Here is a 25,284-nt window from a genome sequence, read left to right as displayed (position 1 = left end):
CCCGTGCCCTCCATCCACTCATGGAGTCATGAACAATCACTGCGGAGCCCCCGAGACGTGACAAGCATTGTGCGGTTGCCATGGAGACACTTGCTGTCTTGGAGTTCATGGTCTAGTTGCGAATGACCCCTCGGGATAGTGCCCAGACTGCCAATCCCTTCGCGGTAAAGCCTTGGCTCCCAGGCGCCCTCCTTCCCGGCTCCCCGGCTTTAAATGCACCCTGGCTTTCGCATTTGGGCCTTCGCCCTGGCAGTTTGGTCTGGGCCGGCTCCCCGCCCCGCGTGGTGGGCCGATTCTGCTCACCTTCCAGGTCTCCACTTCCTCACAGCTTCCCGAAGTCTTGGCCTCCAGGTGGCGGTAGGTCTCCCTCTCTCACGCTCCTGCACGATTTCGCTCGCGGAGGGGTTCTTGACTCTGTTGTGATCGGCAGCTTGTCTTTTCACGAGAGACTTCAGAAAGTCTAAAATCAGGGACTAGGACTGTCTTTTTCATATCGGTATCTTCGGGGCAGATTACCTGGCATTTCCTGAAAGATTTGTTGAATTTCTGAATTACCTGGCCAGCATCTCGTTTTGTTTGCACAGAAGTTTAACCCCCCCGAAGATCCAGCACAGTGCTGAGGCTGTCGAAACACCCTGCCTGGTTCTCTTTCTGGAGCTAACCCCCTTTCTCCTGTTGGTCTAGACTTCCCAGAGATGCCCTTTCCCCTCTAGGCTGGCTTGGCTTCCCATCCTGATCCTAGTGCCCTTCTAACCTTGTCCATGCTTTTCAGCTTCCAGCCCTCTGGCTGTCGTCCCAGCTCCGTTGTCTGTGCTGTCCAGAACTGCCCGCGTGGCCTTCGCGAATCTTCCCACACACCTGCCACACCTCACTTTCCAGGCAGCGACATGGTGACATGTGTGAGAAGCCAAGGAAGGGCACTCGGGAATGCCGGGCGCCTCAGGCTGTCCTCACACACGTCATCTTGATCATTTCCAGCACAGGGGACGGGTAGGGTTAACTGAGCAATGATTATGCTAAAGAAAAATCTCAGGCCTGCCTCCGTAGACACTCTGCCCCCTTGTCAAGGAGTGAATCACCGGGAAGGCGAGCAGATGTGAACCGCACCGGTGACTCCACTCCAGGTGGGTGGGGTGGAACCCGAGGGCGGTTCTTGCCTCTTGTGACTCCCAAAAGGCCCGTCTTCAACATTCTCTCCTAAGGAAGAGTTTGTACCCAGTACTTGAACTGGTGAGAGTCCTTTGTCCTTTACTCTTTGACACCCCTGCGGTCTTCATACTGTGGCCAAAGGATCTTAACAAAGATTGTTTTCAGTCTGGCAGTGATTTCCCAACTCATTCATGAAGCCTGTGGGTGAGGGCCCGCATGGTCCCGCTCTGGCCCATGTGCCCCCAGCTCACTCGTTTTTCTCATGCCCTTGGACTCCAAGCATCTTCCCACCCAAGCCCTTTGCCCATCCTGTTACCTCTGCTTGGAACATTCTGCCCTGCAATCTCCCAACCCCACCATAAGCGTCTCCTTCCTACAGATCTCAGCTCAGGAATCATTCTCAAGATGCTCCTGATCCCAGACTTGCTCAGGTCCCCCTTTAAATTTCACAATGCCCGTGCTTTTTTTTGGCCTTTTTGGGGTGCTTTTGGTATAGGAGATATATATACATACATCTTTATCTGTATTTATATTTATATAGATAAAGATATATAGATATAGATATAATGGAATTATAATTGAAAAAATAGAGGATTGGCATCTATTTGGGACTGGTCATTGTCCTTTTCTCCCGCCTTGGCAGAGTGACTTCATCACCTAAACCTTCAGCGTTGTGTCTGCTTAGCCCTTGAGCTAACAACCGCCCTACCCTCTATCTCTGCGAACTACCCTCTCACCCACACACGTGGCTGCCTGGTCACCATGCTTGTGCTCAATGACGCCAGCTGATTGGAGAGAGGGCGGAAGGTTTACCTGGTCATAGCTCCACCACTTCTCGAGGCTGAGAAATCTAATGGCCTGAAAGGAGGCTAATGGTGTATGTGTTGAACTGAGAGTCCCAAAGCCAGAGAACCAGGAGCGCCAATGTCAAAAGGCAGGAGAAAGATGCCCCAGCGCAAGCAGAGAGCAAATCTGCCCTTCCTCTGCCTTCTTGTTCCACTCGGGCTTCCGGCGGGATGACTGACGACCACCCGCACTGGGGAGGGTGATCCGAGTTACTCAGTTCACCGGTTCAAGTGCTGATCTCTACCAGAAACTCTCAAGACACACCCCAGATAACATTCCACCAGCTAGCTGGGCATGCCTTAGACCAGTCAAGCTGACGCAAAATCAGCCTTCCCATGGAGGCAAGAGGAGTGGGTCGGGGTCAGAGAGATGCTGTGCTACTGGCTTTGAAGACGGAGGAAAGAGCATGAGCCAAAGAATGCAGGGGGCCTATGAGAGTTACAAAAGACGAGGAAAGGGACATCTGGGAGGCTCAGTCGGTTAAGCAGCTGCCTTTGGCTCAGGTCATGACCCCAGGGTCTTGGGATCGAGTCCCACATCGGGCTCCCTGCTCAGCAGGGAGCCCGCCTCTCTCTCTGCCTGCCTGCCACTCTACTTGTGCTCTCTATCTCTCTGACAAGACATAAAATCTTAAAAAAAAAAAAAGACAAGGAAATGGATTCACTCATAGGGTGTCCAGGAAGAACTACAGGCCTGCTGACAGACATCATGATCTTAGCCCAGCAAACCCACACTGGAGCTCTGAACTAGAGACCCGTAAGGTAATACATTTGTGTTGTTTTAAGCTTTGGCGTTGGTGGTTGTAAGTTGACTGCTCGAGCTAGTTCATTTTCTGTTACTTGCAATCAAAGAATCCTAAGACAGCCCACTTGGGTCCTTTCAATCTTGGTTTTAGAATAAGACTTTGTTTTTCAAAAGGCTGTTGCTTTTATAGGCGACTCTCCTTTTTAAAACCTTGATAGAACATTATTGTAGAAGGTATCCAGTCAAACATGGAAGAGCTGCTTTCAAGAGCTTCAACTCTCCAGCAGCACTAACGGGCCCTCCGCGTGAGTAGTGGGAAATGGGCCGGTGGGAAGGCTGGTGTTGCGGAAGTACGCACGAAGCCTGGGATTTCGGTGACGTTTCGTGAAGCTGGAAACATCAGAGTTGGACCTTGGGAAGGGGAGGGTTTGTAGCAGGCTCTGTAGGGAACGAAAGGCAGGGACGTCGGGTTTCTCAATGGACAGATGAAAGGAGCCACGGCCGGGAGGACAGGAAAGCTGGTCGTCCAGGTTAACAGGCGTAGAGGGCCGGGGTGATGAGGTAGGGCAGGTGGGCCACCGTCAAATTATGGCACGTCAGGGGCGCCTGGGTGGCTCAGTGGGCTAAAGCCTCTGCCTTCAGCTCAGGTCATGATCTCAAGGTCCTGGGATCAAGCACCGCGTCAGGCTCTCTGCTCACTGGAGAGCCTGCTTCCTCATCTCTCTCTCTGCCTGCCTCTCTGCCTGCCTCTCTGCCTGCTCGTGATTTCTGCCTGTCAAGTAAACAAATAAAATCTTAAAAAAAATTTATGTCAGGTCATCGGTGCAGCAGTAAAAAGTTTGACTTTGCTCAGGGGACAGTCGACACCAACTGGAGAAAATTTTTGAGCAGGGGAATGGCTAGTTTAGGGCTGCGCTTTGGACTGATAAATCTGATTTTACTTTCCAAATGTTTAAAGTCTTTGAGCTTCATGCAGTAGATTTCGGGTCTAGGAAAGCCCCGGGTATTAGCACTAACTTCGAGGGTAGAGGTGGTCTCAAGACACCCAAGACGTCCAAGTGCCTCAGGGAATTCACACGGTTGTAGAGTTTGCTACTCCTCAGGGCTTCCCATCACTCTAGCCTCCAGCTGTGGCGCACACTCTCTCCCCCTCGCATGGTGGCGGCTTTTCCCGGTCCAGTCTCCACTCCCGTCCCCCTCATGCGGGCCTTCCCGGCCCCGTCACTCTCTGCCCCAACAAACCACAGGTTAGCAAGAGGCAAGCCGTGGGGACAGCGAGGCCCTTGATGCCGTCGTCCTATAACCTCTCTCCAGGCCAGGGGCATATCTGCTTCCATCCACATTGGCCGCCCAGCTCCTGGCACCCCAAAAGGCCAAATTCAGGATGAAATACATGAATCCGGGCCTTTCTGGTGCCGAAACCAAGGCTGGCGTCCCAGGACTTGGGCTAGAATAATTCAGCAACGAAACCGCAGGGAGGCTTCCCTGAACAGCTTGCGCCGGGCTCGCCCCTTGGGGGTGGGGGAGGGCACGGGGTGGGGGGGTGCCAGCGAGGCGCTCCAGTGTGTGGGTGTCTGGAAGACAAGTGGGGACGCGCCGTTCTTGAAGAGCATCCGCCAGAAGCAAGCCCCTGCCTCTGCGGGCAGAGAGGCGCCATCGGAATGGAGAATGGCCATCTCGGGAGGCCTGGCGGACAGCCATCCTCTGTCCCGAAGCAGGACCGGACAGGAGGGCTGTGGGGACAGACGGTGCTAGCAGCAGGGTGGACGGAGCAACCCGCATGGACCGGCCTGGCCCGATCTGGCGGGACTCTGCCCACCGCGGCCCCCCAACCCAAAGTTGTGCATGGAAGGCCTCGCCCAGCACCTCGGAACGGGACTGGATCTGCGGTTGAGGCCTTGAACGCCGGGCAGCATATCCGTCATCAGTCGGGATTCTCTCGAGCAGCAGGACCCACAATGTGCCCATCTATGCCTGCGTCCCTAGCTCTGTCCATCCGTCCGTCTGTACGGACAGCTCGAGTACGTGAACCGGGTACGCGAGTGTGGAAGCTGGCAAGCCCCACGTCCGCTGGGTGAGGGGACAAGCCCAGGGTGCAGCTCCAGTCCAGAGGCCCACAGGGCAAGGCCCGGGGACAGCCAGGGTTTCAGCGGGAGCCTGATGGCAGGCGAGACCCGGGCCCCTCTCTCGGCAGGAGGAAGGCTGTCTTCCTCCTGGAGGGCTGCTCGGACTTCGCATTTGCCCCAGGCCGTCGTCTAGGGGCGAGGCCCAGCACCATGGGGACAGCCCGGCTCCCCCGCCCCGCAGGGAGAAGGAAGGAAGGAGCAGTCAGGACGCGGCCCGTCTGCCTCAGTCCAAACCCCATGAGCGACAGGGAAGAGGAGGTTGTGTAGATGCCCTCGCGTGTGTCTGTGGTGTTTATCCTCTCCTGCGACAGCTTTGCCCACACACAGACGCTCCCCGGGAGGAAACTGAGAAAGTGAGTGACAGTCTCTCTGTGCCCAACAACTGCTTGGACCAGAGAACGAAGCGCTGGAAGATGAGGCCCAGGCCCTCCTGGGACCGGCCAGCAGGCTAGGCATGGGGGGCTCCCGCCAAGGCGAGAGCAGCAGTTGGGGGACGAGTCGGCCACGCTGAGCGTTTGTGTCCCTTGCAGGACCAAAGCGCCTTGACCAGTCAGTGGCCATTCACTGGGCGCTGGGACCAGCCTGGCCCGAGGTGAGGGTCCCTCGGGCCAGCAAAGCATCCTGGGCCCCAGGGCTCTTACAGAGCAGACAGGGAGATGAGCGATCAGTATCTGGTGAGGCCCATATGGACATAAGGTGTAACTTCCAGGGGAGGCTCGTGGGGGACTGACCCCTCCGGGGGGTCCTGGCTGTGACCCTACGGGTGGATAACATGTTCCCTGACCCCTGGGCTGGGATATGCATTTGGCCCTCCCTGAACTACCCCCGGGTAACACTCTCATGCTATTTCTCTCATTCTCTCATGGGCTTCCTGGGGGTGGCCCGTGGGGGTCGCACGGTGCCCCATGGCTGCTGCAGAATTTTACACTGTGGCAGAGATGCCGTGTGTCTAGGACAGCCCGCAGCAAGCAGGGCGGCCGAGGCAGGTGCGGGGGTGATTCTAGCCCAGAGCAGAGTTCAAGATGGGGCAAACAGGGCTTGGGAGGATTGGGAACTTGGGTAAGGGTTTGTTTGGATCTTCGGTCACTCTTGCCGTGTGTGTAAAACCCTCCCGAGGTCTTGGGGTAAGAGCCCAGGGCTGGGGACCCTCAGGAGGCCATCCCGCAAATAGCCCAGCCTCACATGAGCGTGTCCCCACTTTGTATGAGGCTAGGCTGGCTCGTGATGCAGAAATCCGTGACCCCAGATCTCGGTGGCTTACGCAACAGAGGCTTATTTCTGGCTCCTACGATTCATCCACGGCGGGGTCAGTGGGTAGAAGAGGGAGGTCCTGCCCACCAGAGTCTCCTGGGAACCTGGGCTGGCAGAGGGGCTCTGTCTGAGGTGGGCTCCTGCCTGGCCAACGGCTCCCAGGCTTTTGAAGTTCCTGCCTGCAAGTGACCCTCACTTGTGCTCCTGGTCCATCGGCTGCAGCGAACCGCAGCTAACGCCCAAGCAGGCACGGGGCACGCGCGACAGAGTGTCCAGGGGAGGAGAAACAGTATTTGTGAGGCCCTTGGGAGGCCGCGGCGGGGAGGCTGGCTGGTGGACAGTGATGGGGGCAGAGGGCTGCCCTTCTCCACCCAGACTGAGCCAGAAGCAGGCAGAGGCAGAACGGCCTCGGGGGCTCGTGGTCCCTCTCAAGCGTCACCTTCCCGAAGCTTTCTTAGCAGACTGTGGAATCCAGGTTAGAACCTTCGGCTGTACCCGACTGTTCTAACCTTGTCACGGCGGTCAGCAGGAAATCAGCACATCAGGGCCAGGGTTTAAAGAACCTTCAGGAACCAAAGGGTTTTTTTTTGTTTTTTGTTTTTTTGCTGTTGTTGGAATTTTGGAAACCAAGGAGGAAAAAAAAAAAAAAAACGAAATGAGGACAGGAATACTGTTTTAAAAGAAAACAGAAGCAAAGACACCTTTGCCTTTGCCAAACACTGGGCAAACACAAGGATGGGCTGAAGGGAGGTACCCTCTGGAGAGCATCACTTGGGATGCCACAAGCTGCTGGGTTCCGAAGCCAGCAGGAGGAAGGGCTCTGTTCTGCCAGCTCTCTGAGGCCAAGGCAAAGCTGCTGAGCCAGAGATGGGCAACAGGAAGACATTTGCTGAAGTTGGTGGCAAGGGGAGGTTATAGAAATAGGAAGATGTAGGGCGCCTGGGTGGCTCAGTCGGTTAAGCATCTGCCTTTAGCTCAGGTCATGATCCTGGGGTCCTGGGATCGAGTCCTGTGTCTGGGCTCCCTGCTCAGCCGAGAGCCCTTCTCCCTCTCCTCCCGGCTCGTGCCGTCTCTCTCTCTTTCTCTCTCTCTCTCTCTCTCTCAAAATCTTTAAAAGAAACAGGAAGATGCTTGCCGGGCTCCTGTGCCAGCTTCCATCAGGCTGGAGCAGCCTGGGTCCCAGCCCTCCCTCCACTTTTAAGGCCCTTGTTCGTCAGGTCTTGTTAACTGTCACTTCTCTGGTAAGGGTCCCCTGACCTCTCCAAACTGGACTGCCTGATCCTCCCTGTGCTTGCCGTATTCCTTGTATCCCAGCTAGGCTGTGCCCCTGAGATCTGGGGTCACCTCCGGAATAGAGGGTGTGCTGTGAATCTGACCGTGAATGAATGATGGGGCTTGGGGGGTGCCCAGCAGCCTTGCTTCAGGCACCAACAAGCCAAATGGAGGCCCCTGGCTCTGACTACAAGGGAGCTGCAAGGTCAACGCTGAACCTTTCCTGGTAGCCTTGGGCTGCCCTGGGCAATTGCTGCGGGGCCATTCCCAGATCCTGACCCTGCAAGCCGCTGGGACTGGCCCAGACTCAAGGACCTCGAGGCCAGCCCAAGTCTCCCCGAAGCCAGGACCTGAGCTGATGAATGGCTTTGCCCAACTCCATCCCCTAGACACTTCGGCTTGCCTCACCCTTGGGGGCTACAGTTTCAACCAACCCCACAGTACTTAAGAGTGGCACACTAGGGGTTTTTACTCTAATTCATCAGGCCCAGGGATACCTGAGTATTACCTGAGTATTACCTTTACCACCTTTACCAGAAACATCCTGAATGTTCCCATACCTTTTGTACAGTAGGCCATTCCTGGGCACTGGGAAACAGGAGTACCCTGGTCACACAATCTACCTCTTAGTGCCTCAGTTTACCCATATGTAACCTTGGCCTGCATCTGCCTCTTCTTACATTACACAGATTCAGGAAACATGATTATTAAAGCGCTGGCTGCTCTTTGGAAGAAAAGGACTCTATTTTCATGCTTTTACCTCTAGCTCCCCACTCCCCACTTCCCTGGAACTTTCTCAGATGTGCTCCATAGGCCAAACTAGAGCGGAAACCCCTAGGACTGGTGGGTGTTGGCAAGTGAATGGTCGCAGGCTTGGGAACAAACACAGTCAACGATGTTGTCCAAGCACTTTTAGTTCAAAGAGAAGCAAGTTCAAAGCTGCTAGTCATTGAGGTGGAGGTCCTTGGGCCAGACAGTCCTGGCATGTCCAGCAACCCCCTGGGAGGGCTGCTGGGGGAAGCGACCCATCAGAAATGAGGGGAGGCTTGTAGAAATGGCCTCCAGATGTGGGCCGTCCTGGGCACCAAGCCCAGCTGCTCCAGCTGCAGCCGCGTGGGCCTGTAGGCGTTGAGGTTGCTGTAGGGAGCTGGCGAGCTGTCGTGGGGCCTCAGGGAGAAGGGGGCCTGTGGGCTCAGGGCCCCCCACGGGCCAGGGTGGGGCTGAAGCCTGAGGGGCAGAGCGGGGTTGGGGGCCAGGGGACTGCTGGGCCCCGAGGACGCCGACAGACTCTGGTTCTGGGGATTGCTGCCTGTCGAGTGGCTGCTGAAGGGGTTGGAGGACGTGTGGTCGCTGGCGGAGCGGCTACTGCCACTGAGGCGGCCGGGCGGGGGGCTGCGGCCTGCTCGGGGCTGCAGGGGTGCCACCAGCCTGGGGGACTTTGGGCCCATCACAGGCTTGGAGGAGGCATAGAGGTGGCGAAACTCCTCCTCGAACAGCTCCACCGCCGGGCCCGTAAACTTGGAGAGGATGTTCCGGTGCACGTGTCCGCAGAGCCAGGTGAAGCTGCGGGGGAGGAGGACAGTGAAGGTGGGTCGGGGAGGCCTCGCCAGTCCCCTCCCCCACAGCCCCTCCCCCACCGCCCCCGCCGCCGACCCCCCCCCCCCCCCCAGGCTCCTCTGGGGGAAATGGGCTCATGCCTGGCTGGGGGGAAGGACTTAACATTAGCTCTCCCGCCTCTGGCCTGCTCATTTCATCCCGCACAGCCCCTGCAGGATGACCTTGGTACCCGCTTCACGGATGGCAAGACCCACGGTGCAGAAATCAGCAAATGTTTGCAGGGGAACAATAAAGGCACCAGACTGGATCTCTGGCCTCAGGGTTCCCTCCGGGTGCTCAGATCCTGGCTCTCCCGCTGAAGCCCAAAAGGGCTAAGTGAGACCCGAGTCCCAGTGTCCCCAGCTCTGTGCTCACGAGTCCCCTAGCTGCTGAAGCCCCCTGTGAAATGTGGGAACCCCTGCCCCTTCTAACCAAAGAGGGGTCTGGGCAAGGCAGCTGCGAAACACGGGCCGCTCCTCCGTGGGAGTGGGCTTGGAAGAGGGAACACAGGGTGGGCACGCGGGCGTGGGAATGACACAGCCCGTGTGCACTTGGCCCGGACACCGAGGGACGTGGGCAGAGGCCTCGGCCCTCCCTCCATTTACTGGTTTTAAATGAAAACAAAGGCATTTATGGATTACTTCTTATGATTCCTTGATTTAACCAAATTCCTTTTTCTCTCTGATGGACAAGTCTCCTCATGAGCAGCCCCACACACACCCCCACTCCCCGCCAAACCCTTGAAAAGGCCTGGTGAGAGCACAGAGGCTAAAAATGGCACCTGGAGAGCAACCATGGCAGGATGGTCAGAGGGAGACATGGTCACTCGGAAGTGGGGGGATAGGAATGACCCCCAACCAATGGTCTCAGCCCCCACCCCCACCTCATCCATCAGCCCAGCCAGAGGAGTCCCTGCTCCGAGAGGTGGGGCGGGGCCCACGCAAGGTGAGGCCAATCCTGGGAAGAACAATGAGGCTTTGTTTACGCCTCACCCCCATCCTGGAGCCACCCACACACCCCAGAGAGGTGAGCAGCTGATGCGGGGTGCGGGCCAGGGAAGGCGGCCGACACGGGGACAGCGGGGGGACTCCTGGCTACACTAAGACGTCAGTGGCCTTGTGTTGTTTGGAATCAGACTAGATTAGGCCAAGCAACTGCGTGCTTTGCAAAACAAAACAGGTGCAAGGGTGCCCTGGCAACTTTTCCGGCTCCCACGCCCCCTGTGCCCTACACCTCAGCAGGGGACCCCCTCAAGTCCCTTGGTGTCCCTGTAGACCCCTGCCCAACCGTGCACCACGCTGGGCTTCTCCTCCATACCCTGTGTGGCCGTCATCCCATGCTGGAGCTCCGACACTTCATCACCACCCGTGGTAGGAAATACACGTCCTTTCTATGGCTGTTTGGTCCTTCGTACCTGGAACTGACTTTGTCACAATCTTTGGCTCAAGGACCGCCCTCATGACTGGTCTATTCCTGGCCTGTTTTAATTTGTGTAGCTATTTATTAGTTATTTTAAATAATGTAATAAGTACCAACAAACCTACCACCTAAAATAAAAAGTTACCATCTAGCCATACGGTCTCTTCCAGCAACGTATTTTCCAGGTCTGCCCCCCATGAAAGAGAGAATCATCACCCTGAATCCTGTATTCCAGTTCCCATACTTTCCTTTCTCTGTTAAAAAAAAAAATTGGGGGGGCGCCTGGGTGGCTCAGCTGGTTGGGTGGCTGCCTTCAGCTCAGGTCATGATCCCAGGGTCTGGGATGGAGCCCCACATCGGGCTCCTTGCTCAGCCGGGACCCTGCTTCTCTCTCTGCCTGCCACTCCCCCTGCTTGCGATTTCTCTCTCTCTCTTGCTCTCTGACAAAGAAACAAAATCTTAAAAAAAAAAATCTAAAAAAAAAAGTTTTATGTATTCTGGAAAGAAAATATTTTAGTTGTTTTTAACATGTATGTAATATTTTGGGTTTTTTTTCTCACTTAATATTATATTAAGTTATTATATTAAGTTGTCTCTGGTTGCTGTACCTCATTCAATTTTTCCTGCTGTATAATAGTTCACGGGTAGCTAGATCATGATTTACTCCTCCCGTCTCCCACGGACAACCATTCGTGTTGCTTCCACAGTATTTCCGTTGCGACCAGTGCTGTAAGGAGCGTCCTTACACATGTCTTTTACTGTCCCGTGGACTCAGTCTCTTATCTTAGAAGTACCTCTAGGAGGGGAATTGCTGGATTATAGACCAGGTGAGTAGAGCTTTAGCGGGAAATTCCAAACTCTTTAGAAAGTCATTATATCCACTTGCAATCCCACCATCAACGTAAAAAGATCGTGTACATCCAGCATTTGGTATTGTCAGTATTATTTTTTTTGCTACTCGAAAAGGTATAAAATGGCAACTCATTCTAGCCTTCATTTGTATTCTTCTGGTCACGGATGGTGCAGAAGCCCTCTTCGTGTCTTCCCGCGTGTTGGCTCCCGGCGGAGATGCCTGCTCCCGCCTCCCGCCTGCTCTGCCTCATGCTTCTTTCTCTTATGATTCACGGGAGTTCTCTGTGGTCCTGGACACTAACCTTGCGAGGGCATCATGAAAACCTGCTCCCACTCTGTAACCCAACTTTCACTTTCTCTCAGGGTTCTTTCAAGAACCAAAGTTCTTCATCGTAATATCATCGGATTTAGCAATTCGTTATAGTCAAGGCTTTTTTGTGTTCTGTTTAACACAAGAGAGGGGCGTGTGGGGGCACTTGGGTGGCTCAGTCGGTGAAGCAACTGCCTTCAGCTCAGGTCATGATCTCAGCATCCTGAGATCGAGTCCTGCATCGGCCTCCTTGCTCAGCGGGGAGCCTGCTTCTCCCACTGCCCCTCACCCACTTATGCCCTCTCACTCAAATAAATAAAATCTTAAAAAAAAAAAGATGGGTGTCTGTGATAAGACACCCAGTCCTTATCCTAAGGTCTAAAAGATTTTCATCTATTCTTTTCTACTAAAAGTTTTAAAGTTTGTTTTTGACATTTCAGGCCTTTTAATCTATTGGAAAGTGGCTTTTTAAATTTTTTTTTCTTTTTTTTTTTTTTTTGGTGTATGTGTGAAGTGGAATCAAATTTTTTGTGTGGGGAATTTATTTTTTTCCAGTTCCCCCTTTCCCCACCACTCTAACACGCCCCAGAGACATCTGGGTTTTCTGCTCTGTTCCATCTGTCAGTCTGTCTGCCCCTCCTCCAAAGCCACCTTGTCAGGATTACTCCAGCTCCACAACAACCTGAGCTCTGGCAGAGCCAGTCCTCCCTGCCTGTTCTTCTTCAGACTTACAGTGGCTAATCTTGGAGAAATACATTTTACATCATCACCTACTCACATGTACAAACACAAACATCACCACACAACAGTTTCCAGAACCTTCCTTACCTCAGTGTGCCCTCAGTATATTTATTCTATCCTATTTCATTACCAAAAAGAAAAAAAAAATTCCAGGCATCATCCACCAAATCGATTTCATGTCCTGCTATTGTGTAATGAGGCACAGGGTTTGAAATGCTTTGTTCCCCGAGCTACACTGGATGGCCAGGACCTTACATGGACTTTCATTAATTTGTTCATTCATTTGTTCAGCAAAATTATGGTCATATAAAATATTCAGGCACTGGATGAACTGTACTTCATGCCAGGAACGCAACAGAGAAGAAAACAGACCCAATCCAGGTTCTGACACCATGTCTACAATCTTGGCTGAACAAATCCATGGAGAAGCTCTCTAGGAGATGACCTGGAAACTATAAGGTAAGGAGTTAGCGGATTAAGTTCGCAAGAATGAGCTCTCCAAAAGAGGGAATGCACAGCAAGTGCAAAGGCCCTGAGGCCTTAAAGAGCATGAAAGACTGAAAGAACACAGTGTACCTACAGCACAGTGGAGAGAAAGGAAAATCCAGCTCAGACAGAGGCCATGGTAAGCATGAATTTTTTTTCCCCCTAGTTGCAGTGACAAACCTGGAAGGATTTTAAGGATGCAAGTAATTTGATTTGGTTTATGTTTAAAAATCTTTCTCTTCCTGGTAGAGAAAGCTCAGAGGTAGAAGTGTGGGTCAGGGCAGGACTGGAATCAGGGCCAGTTAGGTTCTCATGCTGTGCCCTCCAAGGCCCAACCTCAAAGGCACCAACATCCTGGACCTGCCAGCAGACGTGGGAGCTTGGTTGATGCTGGGGAAACTTCTTAGCTCATGCTGATCTCAGAGCACACACCACGCCGCTCTGTAGCTCTTTACCCATGAGAAAAATATTTTGGAACTAGACAGTGATCACGGTAGCACACAAGCGAATGTACTAAATGTCATTTAATTACACATTTAAGATTATGTGAATTTCCCAGTAAAAAATCAAAGAAAGAATGAGAGAGAATTCCTCATCAGGTGGGCCCCTGACTCCAGGCTTGGGCCTTGGATCTGGGGCAGCTGCCCCGACAGAGATCTGACCCTTCCCATCGTGGTGGTGAGCGAAGTCTAGTGGCAGCTTAGTTAAGGTCAGAGGTCAAGGTCAGAGGCCTCAAAGTCCTGATGTGTGGTTTGAGGCTAAGCCCCCACCCAGAGCCTCATGGCTTGATGCCCAGAGGCCTTTGTAACTCTCCAAGGAAAGAACCAAAGCCGAGAAGGTGGCTCTGGCCACTTGGGGAGAGACGCTCAGCCCCACCGCAGCCTCTTACAGGGCAAGTGCGCGCTGGGTGCCAGGCCCAAGGATGGGAAGCCTGTGGGTGCCCTTTGGCACAGGTGCCCAGTGAAGCAAAACAAGGAGAGAAGCTGTGGGTGGAAATACATGGGAGGCTCGGTGACCCCTGGATGCCGGAGGTGTCCCCTCAGGGCTGCCCGTCTCAGAGGCCCTCCTGACAGAGTTACGAACTCGCCTTCTCCCCCTGCAGCCAGACGGCACCTCACTCAGCTCCGCACAGGCCACTGCACAGCCGGGCAAATGGCGGCGCAGGGAAAGGTGGAGAGAGCCAGTGGGGAGCCAAGGGGAGCTTTACCCAGCTCGGCCACCGCTTCCCAGGCTCGCTTCCCCCTCCCCCAGCGCTCTCTCTGTCTCTTCTCTGTACTGGTTCTTTTTTTTTTTTTTTTTTTTTAAGGCAATCTCTACACCCAACAGGAGGCTTGAACTCACAACCCCAAGATCAAGAGTCACGTGTTCTACCGACCAAGCGGGTCACAACTCGCTGTTGTTTATCTCCTTAGTTTGAATGGGAGCTCCAGAGGGGCACCCCAGCCTTGAAGCCTGCCTGGTATGTACCCAGTAGGTCTCTACAGAATGTTGAATGAAGGAAGGAACAGAGAGGTGCAGTGACCTGCCCAAGGTCACCCAGCCAGGAAGCTACAGAGCTGGGAATTGAACCTCTGCTGTCTGACTTCTAGTTGAGGCTGCCGCCACGGCCAGTCCCTAGCACCAGCCTTAGGTCCTAAAGAGTTTGGACACACTTCTGAAAATAAAACAGGACACAGGCACACATACACACACAGCCCAAAACGAACTGCACAGCTTTACCAGCACGCCTGAGACAGCTGAGGAGGGAAGAAGAAGATTCCGTGTCCTATTGCAATCTACAGGGAAACGGGAAAGTGCCTCTCTACCCCGAAGGCCTCCTCCCACCCCCCACCTGCCATGAAGGGTCCAGATGTCCACCTTCTGCCCAGGCTGGTCCTGCCTCCGGCCTCATGCATGTAATGAAGTCCCAGCTTGGCCCGAGCAGCACCCTGGGAGCCGCCGGGCAGGGATAAGTGTGGGAGCAGCTGGGGCTGCTCTGCGCCAGCCTCAGCCTTGGCCTCCTCAAAGCCTTCGGCAGGGGAAGCCCAGTGCTCACCTGTACGACCCCGACAGGACGTATCTCCAGTCCGAGATGATGAACTTCTCCTGGATTTGGCCGGCGAACTTCCGGCCTGATTTGGCACAGTACACCTCTCCTTCCACACTCCGGATGGAGATGTTCTGTTGCAAGGGGAGTCGGGGTGTCACCCGCTATTTCCATATATATAGATACAGGTTTGCCTAGGAAAACATCTGGAAGGACGTGCAGCAAGACACAGCAGGGATAATCCCTAATTCAAAGGCTCATCGCTATTTTATTTTTCTCTTGGCTGACTTTTCTAAATTCTTTTCATTGTCCTGACATTATCCGAGTCACGGGGGGGTGGAGGAAGGGAGGAAAAGGGAGATGGTAGAATATAAACAAAGTGGCAAACCGAAGAACAAGGAGGGCCTCATGCCCAGGAGCCCTCCGTCGAGGCTCCCAGGGACCACAGAGGCCTGGCAAGCCCAGCCTTGCCTTGTTAGTGGCTTTAGTGACATGAGTCCCTGACCCCAAGTGCAGTCAGAGGGGGTACCTTTGTGGAGACCTCAGTGGGCCCTCGATTCTCCTAAGGAAAACTGTGTCCACAGCCCAAATCACAGCCCGATTTGTCCCTTCCCCCGCCCCAGGAACACCTGCTGCTCCAGGCCTCAGCCAGAACCTTGTGATGCTGGAAAAATGAAATGGCAGGTCAAGCTTGGGGATGTCTCAAGCTCTGAGACAGGTGGGATCCTGCTGTGATCCCGTGAATGTCACTGGTCTCTGGGCAGGCTCTGGGAAGGGGATGCCCAATGCTTCCAGCGTCTCCATAAGCTCTGTGACACGCTGAGAGGAGGGCCACATGCCGCCGTCCCTTGGTGGGCAGAGGACTGGCAGGCGTGGCTGGAGCGGGCCATGGCCAAGGCCTGTGCCGATGGCCTCCTGTTGAGGACATGCGATCCAGGTCAAGCAAGCCCGGAGGCCTGCGGCTCGGGGAGGCGCCTGAACTCGGCTTCCTCCCAGGCAGTGAGGAGGGCAGGGCGGGAGAAAGGGCGGATGGCGGGGTCTCCCGGAGGCTGACGAGGCTGAGCCAGAGCCAGTCACCAAGGGCCCCACCCACCCGCGTGCTGGTAAGCACTGGGCGGTCCGACGCTGGGCCTCGAGTCAGCTGCCCTAAATCTGACACGACGAAAACCCATCTCTGGGTTTCTTTTCTCCTTGCCAGAAGAAGGAAGTGGGTGGGGAGTTGGGTTCAGTCCAAGAGGCTCAGCTCCCTGTCGGGGCTGTGAAGTCCTCCGCACCGATGCTGCCCGGGCCTGGGAAGCACGGCCACGGGGCTTCTTCAGTCGAGAGAGCAAGGCACATGCGGCACCGACTGCGGCTCAGGAGACACCCATGGGCCCCTTTCAGTTCCCAGCCCCCGTGGACCTTCCTGAGGCCAAAGAGCGGCAGGCAGGGGTGATGGCAATCTCTTCGGGGTCCGGTCCCACGGCCTCCCCCAGCTCTCTGGCTCCCTGCCCCTGCCATGTTGGAGGCCACATTTTCCTTATGGTGTAGCTATAGGAGGAGGGAGGGCTGTCTGTCCTACACGGGCCTTTGATCAAGAAATAAACCTTTACTACGCTGAGCCATTGAGATGGGGTTGGTGGGGGGTAAGCACGGCCTACGCTATCCCATCCTAATACAAAATACCTTCTGGATGCTTGCCGGGGGCCCTACCTTGAGGTGGCTGTCCGAGATCTGGACTTTGTCACACATCTCTTGGAAGAGCGTCACCCCTCCCTGGTCCAGGAGCACACAGACGAACACCCCACGCTTGTTGGCCGCCTCTAGAATGTCACAGAAGATCTCCACATCCGTGAACACATCCATCAGGATGGCCAGGACCTGGGCCAGGGCAGAGGGGTGGAAACAAAAAGAGTCAGGGGTTGGGAGCTAACTGGTTTCCGCCGAGCTTCCTAGGTCCCGGTGGGCCGGAGACAGCAGCTGCGCTTGCTGCTGCTTTGGAGGAGACAGCACCGGGTGGGGGGCTCCGCCAGGGCAGCACTGCAGGGAAAAGAGCTGGAGCGGAGCCCTCGGCGCTGACTCCATCTGTCCAACCCAACCACAGGCCCCCCGGCCTCGGCGCCCACGGCCGGAGCGCAGCATGCACTGGGGGAAGGAGGCAAAGGCAGAGACGCAAAGGCACAAGGAGGGGAGGAGAAGGGCAAGGGGACTGACGTGGTCTGGCAGGTTCGGAGCTGAGGCCTGGATGTCAAGGCCCGGCTGCTCAGCCACGCGGCGCTCGAAGGTACCCCATGGCCACTGGTTTTCCAGTGTTGTTAAGCCACAGCATACTGCCTCGAGCAAAATCCCTGGGGAGACCCTAGAGAGAGACTACACAAGGCAGAGCTGCCCCAGCGGGCTGGACAACGGAGTCCTCCTGTAGCCTAACAGAACCATAGGGAGGAGAGAGCCCCAGAAATCCAACAACGGAGGGGGAAACGTGTGCACACCCGCCTCCAAGGACCCAAACCTCCACCTGCCAGCAGCACCCCAACTTGCTGCAAGCAGTCACCTCTGCTGCACAAGCAACGTGTTTGGGCGGGGCCACTGCCAGGCGCCTGATTGGGTGTGAGGCGGGCACATCACCAAGGTCAGACCAATGAGAGCACGGCATCCCCTGCTGGCCCCAGAGATTGGCCCAGGGCCACTCACAGGACCAAAGTTACTCTACTGACAGCGGGCCCAGGGCTCGCGCGGGGCTCCGGGAAGGGAGGCGTTCCTGCTGCTAGGGTCGCTCCGGGAGTGGAGTGTGAGCTACGGCTGCCAGCAGCCGTCTTGCAGCCGCGTGGCCGCTGCCCCAGCACCAAGCCCATGGCCAGCCTCGCTCGAGGGACGTTCGTTCGAACATCTGGTTTCAGTCATGTTTTGAAGCCAGTCCTACCCTCGACTTTCCCACTGCAGATATCCATGCATCCTTCTCTTGTGTTTGGGGTTGTTTTCCACCATATTCTGATTTATAAAAAGAAACATGTGTTTGATCTTTGTCCCTGTTTCCGCACCAAGCTCTAAAGCCTTTGGAATTTCCTAAGTGATGAGCAGGACAGGAGGAAGGTCCTTTGTTATGTTAATGAGGTGACTGTCCGGCGGGGGCTGGTTGCCAGGGGAACCTACTAAGTGATTAGAGGGTTGGAATTTTCCGTCCTTCCCACCTCCTTATTCCGAGGAAAGACTAGGGGGGCTGGAAGTTGAATCCACTGCAAATGCCAGTGATGTAATCAGTCATGCCTGTGTAATGAAGCCCTCCTAAAAACCCAAGACTAAAAACCCAACAGACGGGTTCAGAGAGCTTCTGGGTTGGTGATTTGGGGAGAGCAGAGTGGTCAGAGAAGGCATAGAAGTTCCATGCCCCCACACCTCGCTGTGTGAATCTCTTCCATCTGGCTGTGCCTGAGTTCTACCCCTTGTAATAAACTGGTAATCTAGAAAGTGTCGTGAACCACTGTAGCAGACTGACCAAACGCAAGAAGGGGGTCGTTGGAGTCTCCAGTCTGAGCTCTGGACTGGCATGGGTTGGGACATCCAGCTGTCGGAGAATTGCTCGGTGGTGGGGGACCCCCGCACCATGGGACTAGAGCAGAATTAGACCAGTATCACCCAATCAAAAGTCTGTCCTAATACCCAAATCACGGCATATTGACAAGTGGATACGGCAGCCATTAGCAATGATAATTATAACGGTCACATGGAAACTGTGAGACACGGTGAAATGTTGAAGCAAAACTGTTGTATGATCCAGGCTCGACACAGGTGTATTAGCAATGAATGAATTCAGTGAAAAAGGATAACAGAGCACAAGATGATAGTCTGTCCAGTATGACTGCGAGTGAGGGAAAGCGGTGTGTAGACACATTAGCAAGCACAAGGCCCAAACTGGTGGACAGGTTTGGAATGGGCACTAGGGCAGTTTTCAACATTACCTGTAATAACCTTCCACCATTTTTCTAATAATTGCTGTGTGTGTGTGTGTGTGTGTGTGTGTATTATATATGGAGAGATATATGTATTCTTTAGAGATATATATATGTATATACAGATATATAGATATATCGACCATCAACACCTGGGAAGTAGCCAGGACGAGAAGAGGGTCATGGAAACAGACAAAGGAGTGTCTGGTACCCACATGGAGCTGACTTCCTGCCCAGATGATGTGACTGTCTGGACAGGGGTAGGAAGGCAGAAAAGATGTTCTAATAGGGAGGCCATGCTCCTTTAGAACCATGGCCCTGTTAGCACACGATTGTCTCTACACATTTAAACTTACAGTGCCAGCAGCAACCTAGGCCCTCGCTGTTGGAAGAGAAGTGGTTCCTCCTTGAGGGCAGTATAGGTGAGAAGGATGCCTCTCTCTCCCCAGGAGGTCAGTAAATCCTTCCTGGTTGTGTTCCAGTAAGTCCTTGGTTCCCAGAGACAGGGCTGGTGACAGACTGAACAGAGAAGTGGCCATGTTTACCAATAACCCCACATCATGATTGGAGGGATGCTTGGAAAAACAGGCTCATGATGTCTAGGTTTATCCTGTTGGCCTCCTACTGGCTCCCAACGGATTGACTCAAGACCCATAATCTCTTCAGTCTCTTACAGGGTGTCATGGAATGAATGACAACCTCCCTAATGATATGCCCACATCCTGACCACCAAAATCTGTGGACGTGATCTCCCTTGGAAAAAGTCTCTGCAGGTGCAGTTAAGACTTTCAAGATGAGGGGCACCTGGGTAGCTCAAATGGTTAAGTATCTGTTGCCCCAGGATCGAGCCCCACCTAGGGCTCCCTGGTCAGTGAGGAGTCTGTTTTTCCCTCTCCCTCTGCCCCTCCCCCTTCTTGTGTGCGCTCTCTCTCAATTGAATCAATAAAATAAAAAAGAGAGAGAGAGACACTCTCAAAATGAGACCATCCTGGATTATCCAGTGGGCCCTAAATCCAATGGCAAGTGTCCTTGTAAAAGACACTCTGAGGAGACACAGGGAGGAGGGGGTGTGGGGGGGGCACATGAAGTCAGAGGCAGAGGCTGGAGTGAGGTGGCCACAAGCCAAGGAATGCCCGCAGCCACCAGACGCTGGGAGCAGAAGACAGGACCCTCCCCGAGAGACTTCAGAGCAAGGAGGGCCCAGCTGACATTTCCATGTTAGGTCTGCCTTTCAGAGCAAGGAGAGAATAAATATCTCTTGTTTTAAACCACCAGCAGGCTGGTAACTTGTCTCAGCAGCTCTGGAGCACTGAGGCGGAGGGGTTACACACTGTTTAGACGACAGTGCTCTCCCGGGGTGTTAGGGAGCTGTGGCTCCAGACCTCATGCTACTGGAAATGAGCTGAGTGCCTTTGGACAACTCATTTACCCTCTCTGGGGTTCAGTTTCTTTACCGATAAAACACTGCTCAGGGCGCCTGGGTGGCTCAGTGGGTTAAAGCCTCTGCCTTCGGCTCATGTCATGATCTCAGGGTCCTGGCATCAAGCCCCGCATCACATTGGGCTCTCTGCTCAGCGGGGCGCCTGCTTCCCCCTCTCTTTCTGCCTGCCTCTCTGCCTCCTTGTGATCTCTCTCTCTCTATCAAATAAATAAATAAATAATATTAAAAAACAACAAAACACTGTTCAAAAATAGAGCATTAGCTATCATTCAAGCTGCATCTAACCCTGAGCCCAGATAATATAAATGAATCCAGGTGCAAAAAGTAAAGGTTTTTATTCTCGTTTGACTATGATTTTTATGGGCTTTGTGAGCAAGTATGAATCATGTTAGAATAACGCCATGCAAACATGTTTTAGTCCAGGTTGTAGAAGAGGATTAAAAGTAGTGCGACACCTCTAGGGGCATAAAAAAGAACTAAAGTAGGCCTGTCCGCTGGACCGGCGCGTTGGGGTAGGGTTGGCCTGGAAGAAGGAGTTAATTCCGCCACCCCTTGCTAAAGAAGGAAGCCCAGCCTGGCAGGCAGGCTTGGCCATTTGAGCCACACAGAGACCCACGAGCCCCGCTAGGAGAGATGCTGGTCCCCTGGGGCAATCCCCAGAAGCAAGGGTCATCCTGTGGGGACCTCAAATCCTGGCTGAGAGTCCCTCACCCCCTGTCGGACAGATGTGAGCTTCCCCGGGGCTGGAAATCCTGCTGCTTTGGGAATAGCAGGGTGGAGGAGGGGAGAGGGGGTTTGGGTCCTACTGGGGCCCAGCCTGTTGGGGACAATCTCACCCCATCCCCCACTCTCTGCCTCTACTTCTCTTCTTGCCTCTTTCTCTTGTCTGTGCTGAGGCTCCTTTGTTTTCCCCAAACAACAGCAATGGCACCGGCACCGTGGAGTCAGCAGGAGCAGCCTTTTATGGTTTTGCAAATCTCCCCGCTATCTGGCCTGCCAGGAGCCAGCTGGCTTCTGGGATCTGCTTCTGCAGCGATCCGCTGCGCTGGGCTGCGTGGGTGGCGGCGTGGGAAGGCCGGCCAGCCTCTCACAGAGGACCGGTTAGAGAGGGCATGACCTCCCAGGCTCGCTGAACCCATCTGGGAACCCTCAGGGATCCTGACCACACTCAGAGGATGCATTCATCGTGCTGTTTCCATCTTTTAGGATGTCTGCCATCCAAGGCCAGCTGACACCTTGCTAGAAGCACGAGACGCACACCAAGCCAACGGTCCCCCTGCTCTAAATGACCCCAGGGCCATGTCCCAGACCATGAGCCCAGAGCCTGCTGACACGGTTCCAACCAGCCACTCCTAAGCTGCTCGCCCTGCCTGCCCTCCCTTGCCTGAACAAGAACAATGGGGGCCTGTGCGCCTGCATTCCCCCCCTACCCCACCCCCCACCGTGCTTCCTGTGTGGTCCCGCATGGCCTGCTCTGCCCCCTGCTTCTAGGGAGCTGTGAGCAAGACCTTCTTGTTTCATGCCGGTCATCTCCATGCCTGTATGTCCCACTCATCCCTCTGACACCTCCTGACCTTTGCCTGGAATCCCTTTCCCTTCCTCTCTGCCTGACCGCCTCTTACTCAGCCTGTGAGACTCCGCTCGGAGGCCCCCTCTTCCAGGAAGCCTGCCTTAGTCACCCTGTCCTCCCCTCCCAGGCACAGAGGCTTGCTCACACCCAGGGCTGCCTCCCAGTCCCTGTTGTCTTCTCCTTCCCTACTGGGGCAGGCCGAGGCAGGGAGCTCTCCGGAGGGAGGTCGGCCTCTGGATCCGTTCCGCCACCCTGGGTGCAGGGCCTGGCTCTGAATTAGGTTCTGTGGCATAAAGGAATGCGAGCATATGGAGGGGAAAGGAATTCCTGCTAGTTTAGAAGGGGAAACTGGTCTAAAAACCACCGAGCTTGGGCTGGCTCTGTGTGTTTTCCTCTCTGGAGGCTGAAGCCACAGGGGGAACATGCAAACCTATCGACTCTCCAGCTCTGAGTGGACAGGACAGCCTGTGACTAGGTTCCCACCTCCCTGGCATCAGGGCCTGGGACAAGAGGGCGTGGTGGGGACTGCGGCAAAGGGGACTTACCCACCAAAAGCAGGTGTTGGTGGGTCGCCACTCAGCGACAGCAGAGCCAACTCTTGCCACCTGCTGAGAGGAACTGGAAATGCTTACTTTTAGGTGAAATCCTCGGGTTTTGAAGTGTCATCTTTTTTTTTTTTTTTTTAAGATTTTATTTATTTATTTGAAGGACAAGGATCACAAGTAGGCAGAGAGAGAAGCAGGCTCGGAGCCCGATTTGGGACTCGATCCCAGGACCCTGAGATCATGACCTGAGCCGAAGGCAGAGGATTTAACCACTGAGCCACCCAGGTGCCCCTTGAAGTGTCATCTTAAATTCAGAAAGTGCTGTACCTGTGAAACAAAGGATACAGGCCGGAGGGCGGGGCTTGGCCCCAAGGAGAGACAGAAGCCTCGCTGGGTGGGGAAGAGGGGCCAGGGGAGGGACTCAGCTGCAGGGTGGGGGGTGGGGACTGCTTCATCCGCCCTGACTGGCTTCCTTCCAGGGAGCCTCACTCACCCCCAGAACTGCAGCTGTGGTTGAGAACTTCCCTGACACCACTAGTCCCTACCCCTCGGGTGGGCACTGACCTTCCCTCAGACAGACCAGAGCCAGCCCTACTCCGGATCACAAGTAGGCAGAGTGAGAAGGGGAAGCAGGCTCGGAGCCCGATTCGGGACCCGTCATGGAAACTCAAAATCCCTGAGACCTGAAAAGCCAGCTCTCCACCCACTGTCATCTTAACTAACTTTCTAGAACTACACTCCTTCCCCCTCTTCCACACACAGCCCCGCCACCTGAAGCCGGGCTTTTCCTGGAGCCTTCAGCTTTCAGGGGCAGGACTGGGAGCCTAGCAGAAAATGAGCTTAAATACCAGCTGGTCCTTTGCTGAGTCTACTCTTGTCCCTCTGCAGCTTCAGGACGGAGGAGTGGGCAGCCAACGCCCCGTTGGGACTCGTCATTCGTGCGGCTGGGGGAGCCCTACCCCAGCTGCAGCAAGAAGCCACCGATCCCAAACGATCCGGGGCAGCGGGAGAACTGATGACCAAATGCCCCTCACCGTGCCTGAAATTCTACCGGCCAAGCTCTGGTCATGAAATAGATTTCTTCTTTCTTCTTCCCTTTTTTTTTTTTTTTTTTTAAGGATTTTATTCATTTGAGAGAGAGCCTGCATGAACAGTGAGGAATGGCAGCGGGAAAGGGAGAAGCAGTCTCCCTGCCGAGCAAGGAGCCCCACCTGGGACTCAACCCTAGGACCCTGGGATCATGACCTGATCCGAAGGCAGATCCTTAACCCACTGAGCCACCCAGGTGGCCCCATTTTCTTCTTCTAAAGTCAAGTATTAAAATGTAAATATTCTGGGGAGAAACCTTCTCTGTGCCTAGTCTGTCTTCTGTCTGACCACCAGCTGGATTGAGGGGCTGCTGGGCCATTTGTGGACAGACAGGTCTAACCTGAGTCTGAGAGGACAAAGGACAAGCGTGTGTCTCAGTGGTGGCCCCTTGGTGGCCCCTTCATTTGGAAGCACAGAGGTGAGGGGCCTGGCCCCGGCTGGGGTGGGTGGGGGGCGGTGGACAAGAAAGGGACTTGGGTGCTGCGTCCTGTGGAAGGAGTAGGCCTTCGTCAGGAGAAAAGCAGGGAAGGTGAAGGGGTCCCAGGCAGCGGGAACGGCACATGCAAACCTCTGAAGCCTGGGCAAGGAGGGCTGGAGACTCTGCAGGTCCCTGGGGACGGAGCGGCCGGAGCCGAGAGAGGAGATGGAGAGGTGGTGAGCCATAAGGAGTTTGCTCTTCCCACTGTGGGCAACTAGGAGCCGTGGAGGGCTCTAAGCAGAGAAGGGACCCACTGAGACTTGAAGTATAGAAGAATTGCTCCACAGGCACACGGAGACTGGAAGATGGAAGAGGAGGGGCAGGCAGGAAGCGACGGCGGGAGTGCCGGGGAGGGGGGTGGTGGCCTAGCCCCACACCATGACAGGTGGGATCAGAAAGTCAGTGATCCAGGGAAGACAGGTAATAACATCCGTGACCCCTTCCTCAGCCCCAGTCTTCTGAGCTCCATGCCTTGGGCAGGACCCACCCCCCCCTCCTCCACCAGCATCCTTCCTCCCCCTACCCCAAGGCCAAGGAGACACAGGCCCCCGCCCCCCATACCTGGCTGGTCCGGGTGATGCAGCGGCGAATGAGGTCTCTGATGTTGTTGTGCTTGTCCGCCTGGAAGTACACGGTGGCGCTGGACTTTTCCTTCAGGTAGGGCTTCTGGGCTGAGGCCCAGGTGTGCAACAGGGTCGGCTCGCTGCCCTCCGAGGCCACGGGGAAATAGGTTCCTGACGGCAGGGAGCAGGAGTCCAGTCCCCGGGGGCTGGCCTCTGCCCCTCCTGGGGGCTCCGGGGCACAAGAGGGCTCCTTGGCCTGGGTCTGGATGTACTGGGCCTCCACCGAGGACAAGAAGTCGACCTCACCTTCCTGGCCGAGTGCCTGCCAGTAGGCCTCGGGCCCCCCATCCAAGAGGGCGTCTGTGGCCAGCCGGGCACTCTCATTGTCGCTGAAATCGGCCCTGGTCGGCCGGACCCACTGGCTCTTGACCTCTTCCAGGCGTTTCCGGATCTTGCCCACATGCCTTGACCAGCTCATGTTGCCCGGTACCCCGGTCGTGGTAGACAGGAGGCTGTGGCTTGAGCTCCTCCTGGTATCAGGGCAAGCGGGCCACGCCACGGCGGAGAAGAGCCCTTAGTGCTCCTGGGAAGCACCCGGCATCCACCTGCCACCTGTCACGCCCGCTGGAGGAAGTGATTTACCGCAGGGCGAGCAACACTTCCCGGGATCAGGCTCATCCTCACAGCCAGGCCCTGGCTTATCTCAGCGCCACCGCCCTGCCCGCGGGCCAAGGGCCGGCTCTGTCACGCCCGGGCACACTCAGCCCTGGGAGCCGTCCTCTGCACTCATTGCACAACTCTCCGGAGCCCAGGCCTGCCGTCAGAGCGGGGAGGCTCTCCCAGCACCCTCGGGC

At 55.1% G+C, this 25,284-nt stretch overlaps 1 protein-coding gene across 1 annotated transcript; it reads right to left on the bottom strand.

The window, feature by feature from the left end:
• Positions 1-8,294: 8,294 nt before the first annotated feature.
• On the bottom strand, positions 8,295-25,079 carry FAM83A (family with sequence similarity 83 member A). Its single transcript, XM_032316828.1, has 4 exons — positions 24,429-25,079; positions 16,511-16,678; positions 14,828-14,952; positions 8,295-8,951 (listed from the first exon to the last, which is right to left on the bottom strand). Exons 1-4 carry the CDS (start codon positions 24,906-24,908, stop codon positions 8,417-8,419), a joined length of 1,308 nt encoding a protein of 435 aa, XP_032172719.1. The 5' UTR covers positions 24,909-25,079; the 3' UTR covers positions 8,295-8,416.
• Positions 25,080-25,284: the final 205 nt, after the last annotated feature.

Source organism: Mustela erminea, chromosome 16, assembly GCF_009829155.1.
Source record: "Mustela erminea isolate mMusErm1 chromosome 16, mMusErm1.Pri, whole genome shotgun sequence".
NCBI classification, from domain to species: domain Eukaryota; kingdom Metazoa; phylum Chordata; class Mammalia; order Carnivora; family Mustelidae; genus Mustela; species Mustela erminea.
The sequence above is the reverse complement of the archived record's forward strand: the minus strand, read 5'-3'. Positions and strand labels throughout refer to the sequence as shown.